This window comes from Sciurus vulgaris, assembly GCF_902686455.1.
Source record: "Sciurus vulgaris genome assembly, chromosome: 7".
NCBI classification, from domain to species: domain Eukaryota; kingdom Metazoa; phylum Chordata; class Mammalia; order Rodentia; family Sciuridae; genus Sciurus; species Sciurus vulgaris.
This window is the reverse complement of record NC_136467.1, coordinates 84,816,264-84,831,853: the sequence shown is the minus strand read 5'-3', so window position 1 is coordinate 84,831,853 and position 15,590 is coordinate 84,816,264. Positions and strand designations below refer to the sequence as shown.

The 15,590-nt window shown below is 34.1% G+C and overlaps 1 protein-coding gene across 1 annotated transcript in view; it reads left to right on the top strand.

Annotated features, from left to right (window-relative positions):
* MEI4 (meiotic double-stranded break formation protein 4) overlaps positions 1-13,508 on the top strand; it is a gene marked incomplete at its 3' end in the record, with an annotated part of 174,091 nt that extends 160,583 nt beyond the window's left edge. The window contains exon 5 of the mRNA XM_079146544.1: positions 13,242-13,508. Coding sequence (XP_079002670.1) covers positions 13,242-13,508 — 267 coding nt within the window. The remainder of the gene's footprint in view (positions 1-13,241) is intronic.
* Between the last annotated feature and the right edge of the window lie 2,082 nt (positions 13,509-15,590).

The following is a 15,590-nucleotide window of genomic DNA, read 5'->3' as shown; positions in this document are numbered from 1 at the left end:
ATGCCCTGTGCCTACTCCCTGTGGAACCAGGTGTAGTCATCAACCAGAAAGTTCTGCCAACCTCGGTTATCCAGAGTTTTTAAGGCTTTATTATGTAGACATAAGTGATTGGATCATTGACCACATGATTAAACTTATTCTCCTTTACTAAGAAAGTAGAATTTATTGGAATTTCAAAGTAAAATTAAGAAAGAGTTACATTTAAACCATGGTCAGTATTTATGTGAAACATTTCTTTAATGTTAACTAGTAATAGCCAACTTACTGAAACATAGTTTTTTTTTTTTATTTTTTCTGAAAATAATTGCTTTTAAAACATATGTCCAAGTTCATTTTCCAGAATCATCATATTGTGTTGTATTAGAAGTCTGTCCTTAGAGGCACACTCAAGCATATGGAGCTCCTTTTCCATTCTAAAAGACACAGAAATTCTCACATCTGAGTTTTATTATTTTTCCCCTGCCTTCTCATTTGCTCTCAATTCTGTTAATTTCCTCTAACAACGTTTTCTTCACTTCCTTTCTTATCCTAAGAATTAGCTTCCTATGTGAGTTGAGAGGATTTGAGTAAGGATCCAGTGACCTTCTCTGCAGAGGCCCAGGTGAAGTTGCCAGGAATGGTTTTGTAAGAGCCAATTCACTGTCATAAGGATCTGCAGATTCCCAGATGCTTAACCTTTGGGAGCTAGAAATCCAAATAAACAGTTTTATTCCCAATAAGTGGAGCATTTAAAGAGAACAACAATTCCTTACATATGAAACACAAAGAATGAGATTATTTTTTGAATAAAATATTCATGTTTTTCCTTCTGAGACCACTTTCTTGGAATATTTGGAGGGTTTTTATTTTCCTATTAAGTATATCATCTTACTTAAAGCTTTTAATTTGTTATTTTAGACCTAGGCAATATATTTGGATTTGAATTTCAATAATATATCACTTTCTAATGTTAGTACAGTAATTTAGTTTCTGAGAAAGGTAAAATTTATTGGAATTTCAGACTAAAATTAAGAAACAAATACAACTAGAATGTGGTCAGTAGTTAAATATTTCTTTAGTACTAATAATAACCAATTTACTGAATCATTCCTTTTTTCTGAAAATAATTGCTTATAAAGCATATATCCAAGTTCAAACAGTATTGGGTAAGTAAATTAATTGATCTATGTTACATAGATGTGGGTATCTTCTCAGAATACATGGTTTTAGTTCTGCAATTTTTTTCATATACATAAGTTATATTTATTATTCTTAATATGTCCTTTCTGCCCCAGATAACATGTGGATTCAACCCAATCCCAATTAATGTATTTTTGAACATTCATATTTGTTCTCTTGTGAAGTGCCTGTTCTGCAATTTATATCTGAAAAAGATGAGACCCACTTTTTAACTTGTGTATTAATATGTGCATTTTAAATTATTCTCCTATTTGCTTTATTTTCAGTACATTTAATATCTAAATTTCCTAAAATGTTTTTGTTTTGCTTGTAAGCTTTTGCTAGTTTAATTTTCCAAAATGGTGGCATTTAGAATTCTCCCTTGTATTTTTTTGTGAGCACATTTCTTCGTGTTTTTTGACTATCTCAGTGAGCAGTAATGCTAACATAGTAACCCTTTGTACCTAGCCATTGATTGTTAAGTTCAAAGTTTGTGATTTTCACATATGAAATCCTGCCTTCAGCTGTGAGACCTGCAGCATATGAAGATATGCTTCTTGTTCATTATTTTGTCATTTCTACCCAGCACCATACTTCACATTAACAGCAGTCTCTCAGTACGAAGGTAGTGAAAATAGTTAAACCAGAAAAATTTATTTCTTAAGTTGAAGTCCAGTTCCTTCTTCTAAGCTTTTTGTATTCCAAATGGACTTCTTTAAAAGTGTATCTTCAGACAACCAGATTATAGTTAAGTGTAAACAAGCATTCCATGGAATGTAGTGAAAGCAGACTTAATAAATGATGAGTTTATTTTTTAATAAAAGTCTAGATAGAAGTGTTTGAAGTGTTATTAATATCAAATGATTGAAATGTTAATGCATTTTCTATAGGAAGAGATTATGTTAATATTATATGTTCCCGTCCTCATAAGTAATTTATCAAAATTAAACTGCTAAAAGTGTGTTTCACTATTTTTCAATTGTACTGAAAAAAAGAACCTGATTTTTTTTTTAAAGGAGGGTATGGTGGTCATCATATTTAAAAAAGAAGAGTAAAAAAGAAAGCAAAAATGTTCCTAAGAACACACACTGTCTCTTCTTCACTTTTCCCACCCTTTCCAGGTGTTAAGCAATTTCACTTAGTCTTTGACATCAAGTTCTCATAAACTGATGTCATTAAAATTGTGGTGATACATACTGAAAATAGGAAGGAAAATGGACAAATGTGTTATCTCTTAATTTCTGTGAATTCAACCTTGTTCAGTTGGACTTTAAAAAGTAGTTAATACCTTATATGAAACCAGCCAAATTTTATGTGCAGTTTCCAAACAAAATTTTTGGAAAAGATCCAGTCACATATGGGCCTATCCACTTATCATTAATTATGGGCTTTGTATCCAGGGCCCTTAAAAATATGTACATTTCCTGCTTTGGCAAATTTTTTCAAAGCTTTACTAAGCAGCTTCTAGGAAAGGATTTTAGCCTATGACTTTTTGGTTGGACCGTCATCAATGCTACTCCAACAAATCTGGTGCCTGCCTTGTACCTGGCTCTTCAGGTTTTGATACTGTCTTCAGTAATCTTCATTTTTTATTTATTTATTTATTTTTTGCAGTGCTGGGGATTGAACCCAGAGCCTTGTGCTTGTAAGGCAAGCACTCTACCAACTGAGCTATATCCCCAGCCCAGTAATCTTCATTTACAGCCCCAAAAAGAATGCTTCTTGTGGATTTTACCCCCCACTGGCTATTTAGACCTTTTTTTCTATTAATAATCCTCTAAGGGGATACCTGTCTCTAACCTTTAGCAGATATTTCACCCACTTAGATTTATCTTTCTTACGCTCTGCCTCATTTACATGGGAGAAATGGCTTAATATGTTTAAATGGTGCATTTTCTCCCGCAAATGCTGCTGCTATGCTTCCCCTTGTCTGTCTGTGTCTTACTTCACATGAATAAGAATTGAAAATTGAGGTGGCTGTAGTTCTCATGGAACCTGATACACTCTTTAAGAATTTGTTAACACATAAAACTGAGTTGACCCTTTTCCTGCATACACAAATTATTCTCATCTACTTCCCTCGCTCTAGAAAAGATTCAGGCATAATGTTTATGCTAAGGTAAGGTTTATGCTAAGTGAGTTGTTTTAGAGATTGATGACTCCTCTCTCCCTTGCCAAGCAGACAGACCCTTCCATGGTAGTAGTCAAACAGAGGTTTTATCTGTGCTGACAAAAAGCGTCCAGTCACTTCTCCTGCCATATCCTCTAGGAGGAATCAGACCTGCAGGATCACCTTTCATGGCTGGCCTCATTTGCTGCCCTTTGGCATATTTCCCACCATGTGACCCTTCTGAGTTCATTTATAATCCCTATAGCTTCCTTGTCTCAATATGAGAATCCTTAATCTGAAAATCCAAAATCCAGAATGCTCCAAATCCAAAATATTTTGAGCATTGACCTAATACCACCAGGGAAAACTCCACACCTGACTTCATATGACAGGTTACATTCAAAACACAGGCACATTAAAAATATTGTTATTGAATTACTTTCAGACTGTGTATGACGAATATGTGGGACTTAAATGAATTTTGAGTTCAAATTTGGGGCCTATCCTGAAGATCTCTCATTAGGTGTATGCAAATATTCTAAAATCTGAAGAAAAACTGAATTCTGAAATAACTTGTTCCAAGCATTTTATATAAGGGACACTCAGCTTGTACTTGAAGTACTGACAGGTAGGGATTCCATCCTGTTCATCCCCAGAAGCTATTGAGATAGGCACATGAGGGTACCCAGTGAGTGTTTGTGAAAGGACAGAAGAGAGGGAAAAGAATAAGGCACACCGATTCGTAACTTTTAAAGTGCTAAGGACCCACATCTGAGTTAGTCCCCACCCCTGATCCCTATTCTTCGTTTAATAGTCTCTTTTATTAATAACTTTTTTGGTTTGTTTTGTCATGAATTTTCATGATGCAAGTTCAGATTTAAATGATCCTTTTGCTTCTTAAACATATCTGAAAGGAATTTCTAGTCTTAGAGTATTAGACTACTGTAGTATAAAATAGGGAAACATATTCATGGATCAGGTTTATGGTCCCATAATTAAAGGTACAGATACTGAGAAAGCAGTGGTAATGCAAAGTAGAGCTATTTTAAAGTTGACTCAGGAGATCTGTGAGGACAGAGAAATGCAATGTTCCTATATTAGAAATTCCCTATTGTTCATATGCAGATATCAGAATTAAAATCGATGTGTCATAGGTCTTAACCTCATATCCACCAATCTGCTTAATCCAGTAACCAAAAAAGTGATAAATTGGAGTCAAACCAGAGGATATTTCTCCAGAGAAATGTGCAAATACAAAATTTTAAAGTACTTGAAATTGAATGTATGATGTTATTGGGTTAGGCACTAAAAGGTCACATTACTTAAGATGCAGAGCTCAGTTTTTACCAACTCATCTCTAGAAGAGATTTGAACAAGTCTGTCCACCTCACTTTAATCAGAAACTAGAGAATTTTTTTAAATAAATCAAGCTACATTTAAGTAAAATACCATGCTTTTTTTTAGAGGATTGGAGGTAGGCACTAGGCTAAAAGGACACTTTGCAGTTGTTCATATCCCATAAGATGGTTGTTTAACCCAGTTACAGGAAGGTCAGGGCCTTCTGATATCAGAAAGGCTTTAAAATAATCATCTCATATTTAGATTCCTTGGCATTACACTTCTATATACAAAAGGAATTCTCTGCTATCTCAGTCTTTGAAGGGCTTTCTTTATAAGAAAAAGTACATAATTGGATATTCTCTGATTTTTACACATCTCTAGATGAATAATTTTGAGAGTAAGTTTGAAATATTTTCAATAATTGACCTCAGTAATATGGTAGCAGAGTACCTTGAGAGTGGGAACTATTTTTTTTAACTTTAGGTAAAAACATGATAATGAAGATGGTAATAGCAGATAATAAATAACGTTTATTTGAATGAATGTACTCCTATGCTGTTTTAAACATGTAATCTAATCCTCTCAGCAACCCACCAAAGAAGTTGCTGTTATTATTTCCAAATTTTAGAGTAGGAAAATGAAGTTTAGAGAACTTAAATAACTTTCCCAAAAGACATAGCTAGTCAGTGACTGAGCTGTGAGTTAATAAGCAATAAGTTTGTGTTAAATTGAAAATATTCTAACCTAGAATATGTACATACATGTATACACCACAGTGAACCTCAACATCATGTATATCCACCACTGGGATCCTAATTAGAATAAGATGTATTCCATGTTTGTATAAATATGTCAAAATAGATTCTACTGTCATGTATAACTAAAGAACAAATAATTTTTTTTTTTTAAATTGACAGTCTTCCTTTACAAAGAACCTTGCTTAGTAAGATTTTATTTTCTCAAAGATGTCATTCAATAAGGATCTTGGCCACTTATATACCCATTCAGAGTCTTATTCCATATTTTTGTCCATAAATACAGATCATCCTCTCCCTTCTGTAACTCTTGCCCAAACTCCTCTTGACTGCAGGCCACCTCATTCAGTCTGCTTATTTTGCTCTCATCTTATCATATAAACTCAACCCCAAGAAACAGATTTAAGAAAAGCAGGTAAAACTGGTTAATCATAAGATCATTACTTTTAAACAAGACTCCTAATGAAAACTAGATTTTGTAAAACTTTCTTATATATATTCCTTTCATGAATAATTTAATGTACACAGCCTTGCCTACTTGTTGAACTTACTTTCCCATAGGAACAAGACAAAATAAGAATCAAAATATTAGTAGTTTAAATAGTTTAGATTTTTTAAACTATTAAACAAAAAAATAACACAAATTAAACAAAAGCCCCTTAGAACTAATTTCTAGGAGCCTACTTTTTAAGCAGGTAACCTTGCTTTTTATCCATATAAAGCAAAACAGATTAATGTCCATGGAGTCCTTCTTATTCTTCTTTTTTCTAACACTTTGATCAAAAGATGATTCACTAATCTATACCCCTCACACCCTTTGTACTCTGGCTCACAATTCATCACTAGGAAATCTCCCCTAATTAACTGCACTGTGCTCTGACCTGGGCTTTATACTTCCTCAGTATGGGCCCAGCACCCAGGTTATGGAGAGAGATAAAGGATATAATACAACCTTTGGTAGAGACAAAGTATAAATCAATGTGTGCCTCTATTGTAATCTAAGCTCATTGATTTTGTATGTATAGAAATCTGTGTGTGATTCTCTACACTGTCCTTGAGCACTGTTGCATGCATGGTCAGGTGCTATATTGTGCTAGACCCTGGTGAGCCCCTGCTTGTCAGTTCTTTTGAGCTTTTTTCTGTGCTTCTGAAGCTGCCAGCTGCTTAGTGAATGACTCAGACAGAGTTAAAACGCCTAGAATCATCCTCTTAGAATCCTGAACTGAAATCTACTACCTTTTTTTGCCTTCTACTAAATAAAAAAGGATAATTTATTAAAAGTCAGGAATAAGTTTCCCACTTAATTATCATGGTGACAACTGACCTTTTCCTTAAAGAATTGTGTTAAATTCATTCTTTCAGAAGACAACTAATTTTGGTGGGATCTTACTTAATGCTTTTGTCCAGAAAAATCTGGCACATAGGAAACTGAGCTAATGGTATATTATAGTCTGTGAACATTTAATTTAACATTTAGGTTATGTGGCTATACTCTTTGACTTAATTTTCTGCTCTGTAACATTCTAATTTTTGCCTTCTTCTGCTTTTGTAACAAAAAGGAAAATGCCGTGTTGTGTTTTTACTCCTTCCACAGCAGCATGCTTATTTCTGAACAGGCCAGACTGAACCTCTGCATGCCCTTGGCTTAAACGCATAAATTATTAAATTGTTGGATTAATATATTTCCATATCTTACAGCATGAAATATAAAATCTAAATTAAAACCTAAACCTCAAATATATAGTACCTTTATTGTTACATTTTCTGCTGACAAAGAATGTGACATTCTTTTTGTCCCTTAGATATCTCTAACTTTTTTATGTCAGAGGTAGCCTAAGGCAGCACCTTTTCAGGACTAAAGAACCTTAAACATTTCTTCCATGCCTGGATGAACTCGCAAGATTCCAATTTCAGAAGAACAAAATGGAAGAGGGGAACACTGACATATGGGAAGGTGCAGGCATGCCTCATGGGTATGTTGAACTGCACTGTGCCCTCCAAAATATGACCCTTTGTATCTGTCTATGGGTAATCCAGATGGCTTATCTGATGGCTGTTCTACCTCCAAGTATTGTGTCTGCATTTCTAACTGAGAACAATGATGGAGAGAGCAAAAGGTTCATTTCAACATCTTGAACTGCCACTGATTAAGTTTTCCAGGAGCCCCACCCAGTGACTTATCCGTAGCCCAAAAGGTGACGGGAGAATGTAAGATTTTTGCTTGATCTATTCTTCTTATCTTGAATAAAACTGGGGTTGTGTTGATGAAGAAGAAAAATTGGATATGGCCTTAGCAATTAGCACTGTGTCCTCCAAGGATAGTAAGTCTTCACAAAAATGTCAAGTTAACTTTCACTGAATTCCAACTAGAACAATAATGAGGAATTAGTATCATGTAGTATCTGTAACTAAACTTAAGAATTTACATTTTGAAGTGTAACTTAGCAGCATATAAAGAAAAATTAATATTCTACATCATTTAAAAACATTCAGGCATTTTGACTTTCTCAAGCATGGCTGAAGAACAATAACAACAACAAAATAAATAAATGTTTTGATTTTGAAAATGTTCTTCAAAAAAAATCAAGTGATTTTTTTTTAACCACAAAAGCATTTCCTCTTCTGAAGATTCCCATTATGTAAAATGAGATCAGATAATGACACTATATAGTCATGAGATTATAGAAGTTTCCTTTCAAGACTCATTCATAATGAAGTCTTAGATGGAAGATGTACAGACAGCATTGTGTCAGATGTGTGTTTATCAAGGTTCATTCAGTTCTCTGGCAGAGCATTCAGGCAGAACACCTGGGTGTTTTACAGGAAAGTGTGTTCCACATGTTTTGGGTATTTTCTGACACACATATGATTAACTCCATTTTGATACTAAAGATTTAATTATGTAAGTTAAAATTCAGTTGAGTGTCAGCCATCTTCCTTAAACCATTTATTCTAGTTTTCATTCTGCTTGTCACTATTTAGCAAATGTATGAGCATATGATTAAACAGAACAGGCAGCTGCCAGCATGAAGAAATTTGGGAACTAGAGGAAAGATCTCCCCCACAGACATGCCCTTTTAGTCTTGTTGAGAGGGAGGACTGCTAAGACATGTAAGTTAAGTGCTTCCTGTCTTGTCCCTAAAGAATGGAGTTAGGAATGGAGTTAGTTTCAAGTTAGTATTCTGTAAGCTGTTGATATTTTGAAGCCAAAAAGTTAATCAACTTACTTATGATAATAGATATTTTAAGATATATTTGGAACCCAATACAGATTAATTCTGGTAAATGAAAAAAGTGTGAAAGAGAAGAGAAATAGGACACTGCATCTGGAACCCAATCCACCTGCAAGCAGAACTACACATGCTCAAATGGGATCTTCAAAGTAGATGGCAAGGTGCTAAGACACACTACCTGTTTTACACCTTGTCCTGAAATGAACTGGGATGCTCTGTGCTTTATCAGAATGGAAATCAGCTCTTGTTTTTTGATTGGTATAATTTGGTAGTTCTTTACTATTTATGTTACACATGAGAATCATAGTCAACTAGAAATAACCTAAATAACTTTGAAAAAAAGTGATCATTTGATTCACAAAACTCTGCTATAACTTAAGGCTCTAAACAAATTTCAGGTATGTAATATATAGCTATTAACTGTGGTTACCACAATGTGTAATAGATGTCTTTAACTTATTCTTTTTATCTAACTGAAATTGTGTCCTGTAGACCAACATATCCCCAACCTTCCCATCCACCAACCTCTGGAAATCAATGTTTCACTCTATTTCTATGAGTTTAGCTTTTTATTTTGTATTTTTTTGTACTATACATGTCAATGAGAACTTTCAATAACTGTCTTTATGTACATGACATGACTTATCAGTTAAATGCTATCCCTCAGTTTCATTCACGTTGTCACAAATGACAGGATTTCCTTCTATTTTGGAACTGACTAGTGATCCCTAATATACATTTCACATTTTCTTCATCAGCTCATCCATCATGAGACACATAAGTTGGTTATAGTAAATAGTGCTGCAATGAATATGAAAGTACAGGTGTCTCTTCAACATACTGATTGCATTTCCTTTGGATATATACCCAATGATGGCATTTCTGGTTTATACGTTGGTTCTATATTTAAATTTTTGAGAAACTTTCCCATAATGGCTGCACTAATCTGCTTCTCCACCAACAATGTACAAGGATTACCTTGTTTTATTCTAGCTTATATTCTTATACATCCTTTACAATGTTGAGGTAAGTAACTTCTATCCCTAGTTTCCCCAACATTTTTAGCATAAATGGGTGCTGGATTATTTCAAATGAATTAAGCATTAGAAATATATCAGAATGGCAGGAAGTAATCATCTCTCTATAATAATGAACCTGAATGGGCTACACTCTTCAATCAAAAGACATAGATTGGCAAAATGGATGAAAAAACAAGACCCAACCATTTGATGTTTGCAAGAGACTTACCTTACACGCAAAGATATCCACAGGCTAAAGGTAAAGGGATGGAAAAAGATACACCATGTATCTGCATTTGTTTTTTTCCTTCAGTACATTGAATATACTCCTGGCTTATATTGGTTCTGCATATATGTGATATGCTTCTTTTGCTGCTTTCAAAATCTTCTTTTTGTGTTTATTTTTAGCCATTTGATTCAAAAGTTCATCTTGGTGCACTTTTGTTTGGAATGAGTGAGATTGCAGACTTGGTCCTTTCTGTACCTGGATGTTTATATGCTTAACTAAATTTGGAGAGATTTTTAGATATTAATTATTTAATTGTGCTTTCTGTTTCTTTGTCATTCTCTTCTCCTTTTAAAACCCCTTTGACTTAATTAGAAAATTTGCTCTGTTGAAGCTATCACATACTCAGTTTCTTTGTTCATCTTCATTCTTTTTTTATATTTTAAGTAAATTTTTCTTTTGTCTGATGAGTTCTGTTGATGCTATCAACTGCATTTTTCATTCCATTCATTTTATTTTTCAGCTTCACAATTTTTCTTTACTTTTTTAAAATTACAATTTATCTGCTTAATTTTTCATTTTGGTCATTCATTGTTTTCTTGATTTCATTGATTTTTTTTCTCAGAATTTTCTTGAACTCTGAGCTTCCTTAAAGTAATTATTTTGAATTCTTCATAAGGCATTTTATAAATCTTCACTTCTTTGGGCTCAGCTACTGGACATTATTATGTTTTTTGTAGGGATATATCTCCCTGATTTTTTTCGCATTTCTTGTTGCCTTACATTGATACCTGTGCATTTGATAGAATAGTCATCTCTTTTCAACGTCATAGGCCAACTTTGGTGTAGAAAGGCCTTCCCCTTGTGGCAGGGAGTAGGAGGACACTTGCTGGGTGGGGCAGTGGTCCCAGCATCAGTGACAGCACAACTTGGTCATGCAGCTTTGCCATCAAGATAAGTCTTGATGAGTATTCTGAGATCCTTATTGAGTAGCATGCATCTTTCATAGTGATGTCTACTATGGTACTTCCAAACTCTTTTCTTCCACCAGGAAAGAGTTGCTGAGCTTTTCTCATGGTCAGAGCATGAGAGTCTGATGAGTAGAACATCCATGGACCTGAGCCTTGAAACATAGTGACATATTGAGGGACTGTTGCTCTGGTATCTGAGACTGATGGTTCTGGTTCTTGGTACACCCGTGGCTGTATTGGTAACAGTATGCAAGGCATGGGTACTTGTGAAACTGGAAACTGAGAATCAGAGCACAGACATGCTCAGGTACTGTGGCTCCAGGATCAGAGAAGAGCCTAGTTCTATATGGTATCTGAGTTAATGTCCAAAGCATAGACACATTCAAAGACCATGACTCTGGAACCCAGAGTGCAAACTATCTTGCTATAACAAGGAGTTTGTTGAAGATGTGGGAGGGTGCATTATAGCCACAGAGACCATATCTGGAATATTGGCAATAACAGGTAGTCTGCCCTTTGGGGATTGGCTCAGTTCCTGAAAGGGGCATAATAGTAACTACTTCTTGAGGGGAGATGTATGTGCAGAGAGGAGTTAGGTCTTGTTATAAGCTTTAAAGAAAGTATTTATTTTCAATGGTCTAGATATATTTGTTTATCAGGCCACCTTTTTGAAGTGTAAATTCCTCTGAATCTAAAAAGAATATTCCTTCATTTATGTATTATGACAGTGAATTTATTTTGTAAATGTTTCCAACACTTTTCTTTCTTTTTTATCCCAATGGTAATGGATTTTTAATGAACAAACAAAATGTATAAGAAAAAACGTCCCTGGTTATGATCAGTAGACTCGATGTTCTAATTAGTCTACTTCTCAGAAGCCCAGTTTTCTTGCCTGTAAAATGTTGATAAGCATTCTGTTTACCTCATAGGGCTTCTGGCATATTTCTTAATTAGTAACCAAATAATAAAGCCACCTTCTGCTTTTGCACTGATACTGCTATTGTTTCGTGTTATGCTTACCATTGTCCACTTTTTAGGCCTTCCTTTTATTTTCCTTATATTTAGGCCAAATAAATTTTATAAGGTACAGCTATGTTTCTTTTCATGTCCATGTACCATATACCTGATTTGGTATAATGATGCTGCTCTTGGCCTTGTGTAGACTTAGCATGAGACCACATCTGGTCACTTAACAATCATAACCCCTGCTCTAGGACTGAGTTTTTCATCCACACATGTCCCTAAAATCCTACTCCCAAAGATCCTTATATTATCGTTGGCAGAAGTATCATATGTTGGCAATCTTTGGTAAAATATTGACTTCAACGTTCAACATTGTTATATGTAAAACTCTATGCCAAGTATTCTCAGATACATCTGAGTAATGAATTACAAGTTGAGTATTTCTTATCCAAAATGCTTGGGATTAGAAGTATTTCTTATTTCAGATGTTTTCAGATTTTTCAGGTATTTGCATATACTCAAAGAGATATGTTGAGGATAGAACCCAATTCTAAACACAAAATTCATTTGTGATTCATATGTACCCTGTGCAATTATAAAAGTAATTTTACACAGTACTTTTAGTGAACCTGTGTTTTAGTGCACCTATGTGCACCTAAACAGAAGATCAGGTGTGGAATTTTCTACCTACAGTAGTGGACGCTCAAAATTTTGGATTTTGATACATTTTGGATTGGGTATTTTGGGTTTTAGGAATGCTCAATGTGTATAGCAGTTCAGAGAAAAAACTTGAAGCTTTACAAATTGTCAAGAGAAAAATAAGTCATTCATTATGATTGTAAAGTCTTTGAAAAAAACAGGAAATTTTCTTCTTCATTTTCCTCCACCAATGAAAGGGAGAAGGCAGAAAATGTTAAATAAATCAGATATTTGTACTTTTTCTGCAAATTTAATCTTTTTACTTGGCATTTTTCTGAACTAATCTACACTCACATTTATTGTGGGCAATAATGACTTTAATTAAGCCTGAATATTTCAAAATAACAGTTATAAAAATTACATAGGTGATAAGACTATTAACTGGACTCGAATTAGTGATTTTATTTTCTTTCATTAGTTAATTATCCATAGTATTAGGGTACATTTTGAAATAGTCATGCAAGCATGAAATATAATTGGCTATCAGTCCCTAGAGCTTTCCTTTACTCTCTCCTCCTCCCTTCCCCAGTTTCCCTTCTTCTATCCTACTGGTCTTCCTTCTATTTATACATATATATATATATATATATATATTTTTTTTTTTATTAGTGATTCATAGATAAAAATCAATGTGGAATTCACTGTGGTGTATTTATATTGTGCATAGCATAATTTAGTCCATTTCATTCTACCCTTCCTCTTTTTTCTCATCCCTTTTCCCACCCATCAATCCCTAGTTTTAAATGTATTTTGTTATTTATTGTAGGTGCAAGCCAGTTACGATGTGACACGCTATGAAAATATTTTCTCCTTGTTCTGGGTTCTAGAGCAGCTTCTTCAGATGGAAACCAAAGACCACACTGCCGGTATAAGGCATGATGACCAGGAAGTCAAGAGATTTCTTCAGAATCATGATGAAACTATCTTCCAACTCTCAGATGCATTTCCTCTGTTTACTTTTTACTTATGGAGACTGGGCATTCTCTTGAACTCAGCAAAGATAGAAACTGTTGAAAATAACTCACTTCCTTAACAATTTACAAATATCAGAAGATCTTGTGCTTAAATATCTTCAAGAATATTTTAAATGAGTGTTTTTAAATTGATCTCTAAATGTAATCATTAATTCAACTTAAAGATTAGTCATAAATTGTGTATAAATAGAGGGTAAAGAGGGGTGGGAGGGGTGGGGGGAAGGGAAAAAATAACAGAATGAATCAAACAACATTGCTCTATGTAAATTTATGATTACACAAATGGTATGCCTTTACGCCATGTACAAACAGAGAAACAACATGTATCCCATTTGTTTACAATAAAAAAAAAAAAAAAAGATTATGAAATATCTTTCTATATAAAAAGCAGTCTGCTTCAGTTGAGAATGCTCACCTCACTCCCATGTAATTGTGTCTATGTCACTCAGCATCATCTGGCCCTGTTGCCTAAGGTGGACCATTGTCTTTCTCATAACAAATATGTAAATTTTGAAAGATTTTCATGTAATAGATGCTAAAAGGTAATGAAGGAGATCTTAGAATTTTTGTGGCTTTATCAATACAAAGTGTTTAAAATAATTAGTTACAAAGGCAATTTTAAAAACATTTTCTTACATAACTGCACTTGTATCATTGTGTGTCATCTTGGAGGCTACTTATACAGGAGGAAATTTTTTAATATTTGCATTTAATTTTATAAAATCAACATACTCATCAAGTCTTTTTTAAAGTATTATTTAGTTCTTTAAAATGTTCAGTGTTTCTTCTCAACAAATATGTGCTTTGATTTTTTATTAAATATGTTAATAAAATTCGTATGATTGTTTAAATGTAGTTAAGTTGTGTATAATTAAGTCATAATTCCAACATCCACCCAGAAAATATACTTTATACTTATTAGAAGTGTTGGTTGAATTTTCCAGTTATGCAATTTCATTGACTTCATTTCAATTATTAAAATTACAACCAACAGGCTTAATGAGCACACATTATATACTTTCCTGTTGTGCAATTTAAGTACACCAAATATAAAGTTGTTTTGTTAATTATCATTTCTAAATGCCATAGGTACTTAGAAAAGCTTTCTAATTCCTTCTACAATGTATATAAAATTATATCATCTGTCAGAGTTATTTGGGGGGTTATTTGTAGCTTTCTTTAAAAAAAGAATAAAGTCTTAGACTGAGGCTGTAGCTCAGTGGTAGTGCACTTGTCTAGCATGCACAAAGCCCTAACACACTGTCTTAGATTTCTTGCTACCAGTAAAACTTTGGTCTCTTCTACATGTGCTTATTCTCAGATCCAGGTTACCAGAGAAGCAGCCATTTAGGCGACGTTCTTATGACAATGACAGTCAAACAAGATGAAAAGGGCTGGGCTGAGAAATGTCACATTGTCGCTTACACCCACACACAATAACCAAAGTACATCAACTAACCAAGCCCAAAGAAAAAGGGCAGGGAAGTACACTCCACTTGGAGTGGGAGAACTAGGAAAGCTGTGTGACAAAAGTCATGAATACAGAAGAGGGTAGAGACTCAAGGCCAATAATTTACGCCACCACAAGTATCAGTTGAACACAAAAATTCTAGATCCTGGACTGGGAGGTCTTTCAATGTTTGGATTCTACAGACACCTCTTAAGGTTTCTATGAGTCACTTCAGTTGGTAAGAATACACAAAACCCACTGCCCATGACATCTCCATCTTCTCTCTTCCATAATTATTTAACAAGATCCCTAAGTAGCTGTGCTGCACAGTGGCCCTTTTCCCACTGCACCCAGCCAACATAATGATCAGCTTTGAAGCCTTTGTAACTAGAAAAAAAATTTTAATTCCAGTAGTATTCAAGGTTTCAAGGTCTGAAAGTTAAACTGCAAATCTTATTTATTATAGAAGATGCAAGATGTTGGGATCATTATTAATATAAAATCAAGTGATATCTCTTGTTTTCTTTTTAGGTAAGCATTTAACTTCAGGCAAAAATATGATAGCTAACCTTTCATTATCTTCTGCTCAATCCATTTCAGAGTTAAGTGTGCAGTAAATTTAGCACTGAGGTCTAAATCTATTGAAAAAAGAAAATAAAATGAGATATTTGTTTCTGTATGTTTCAGTAAA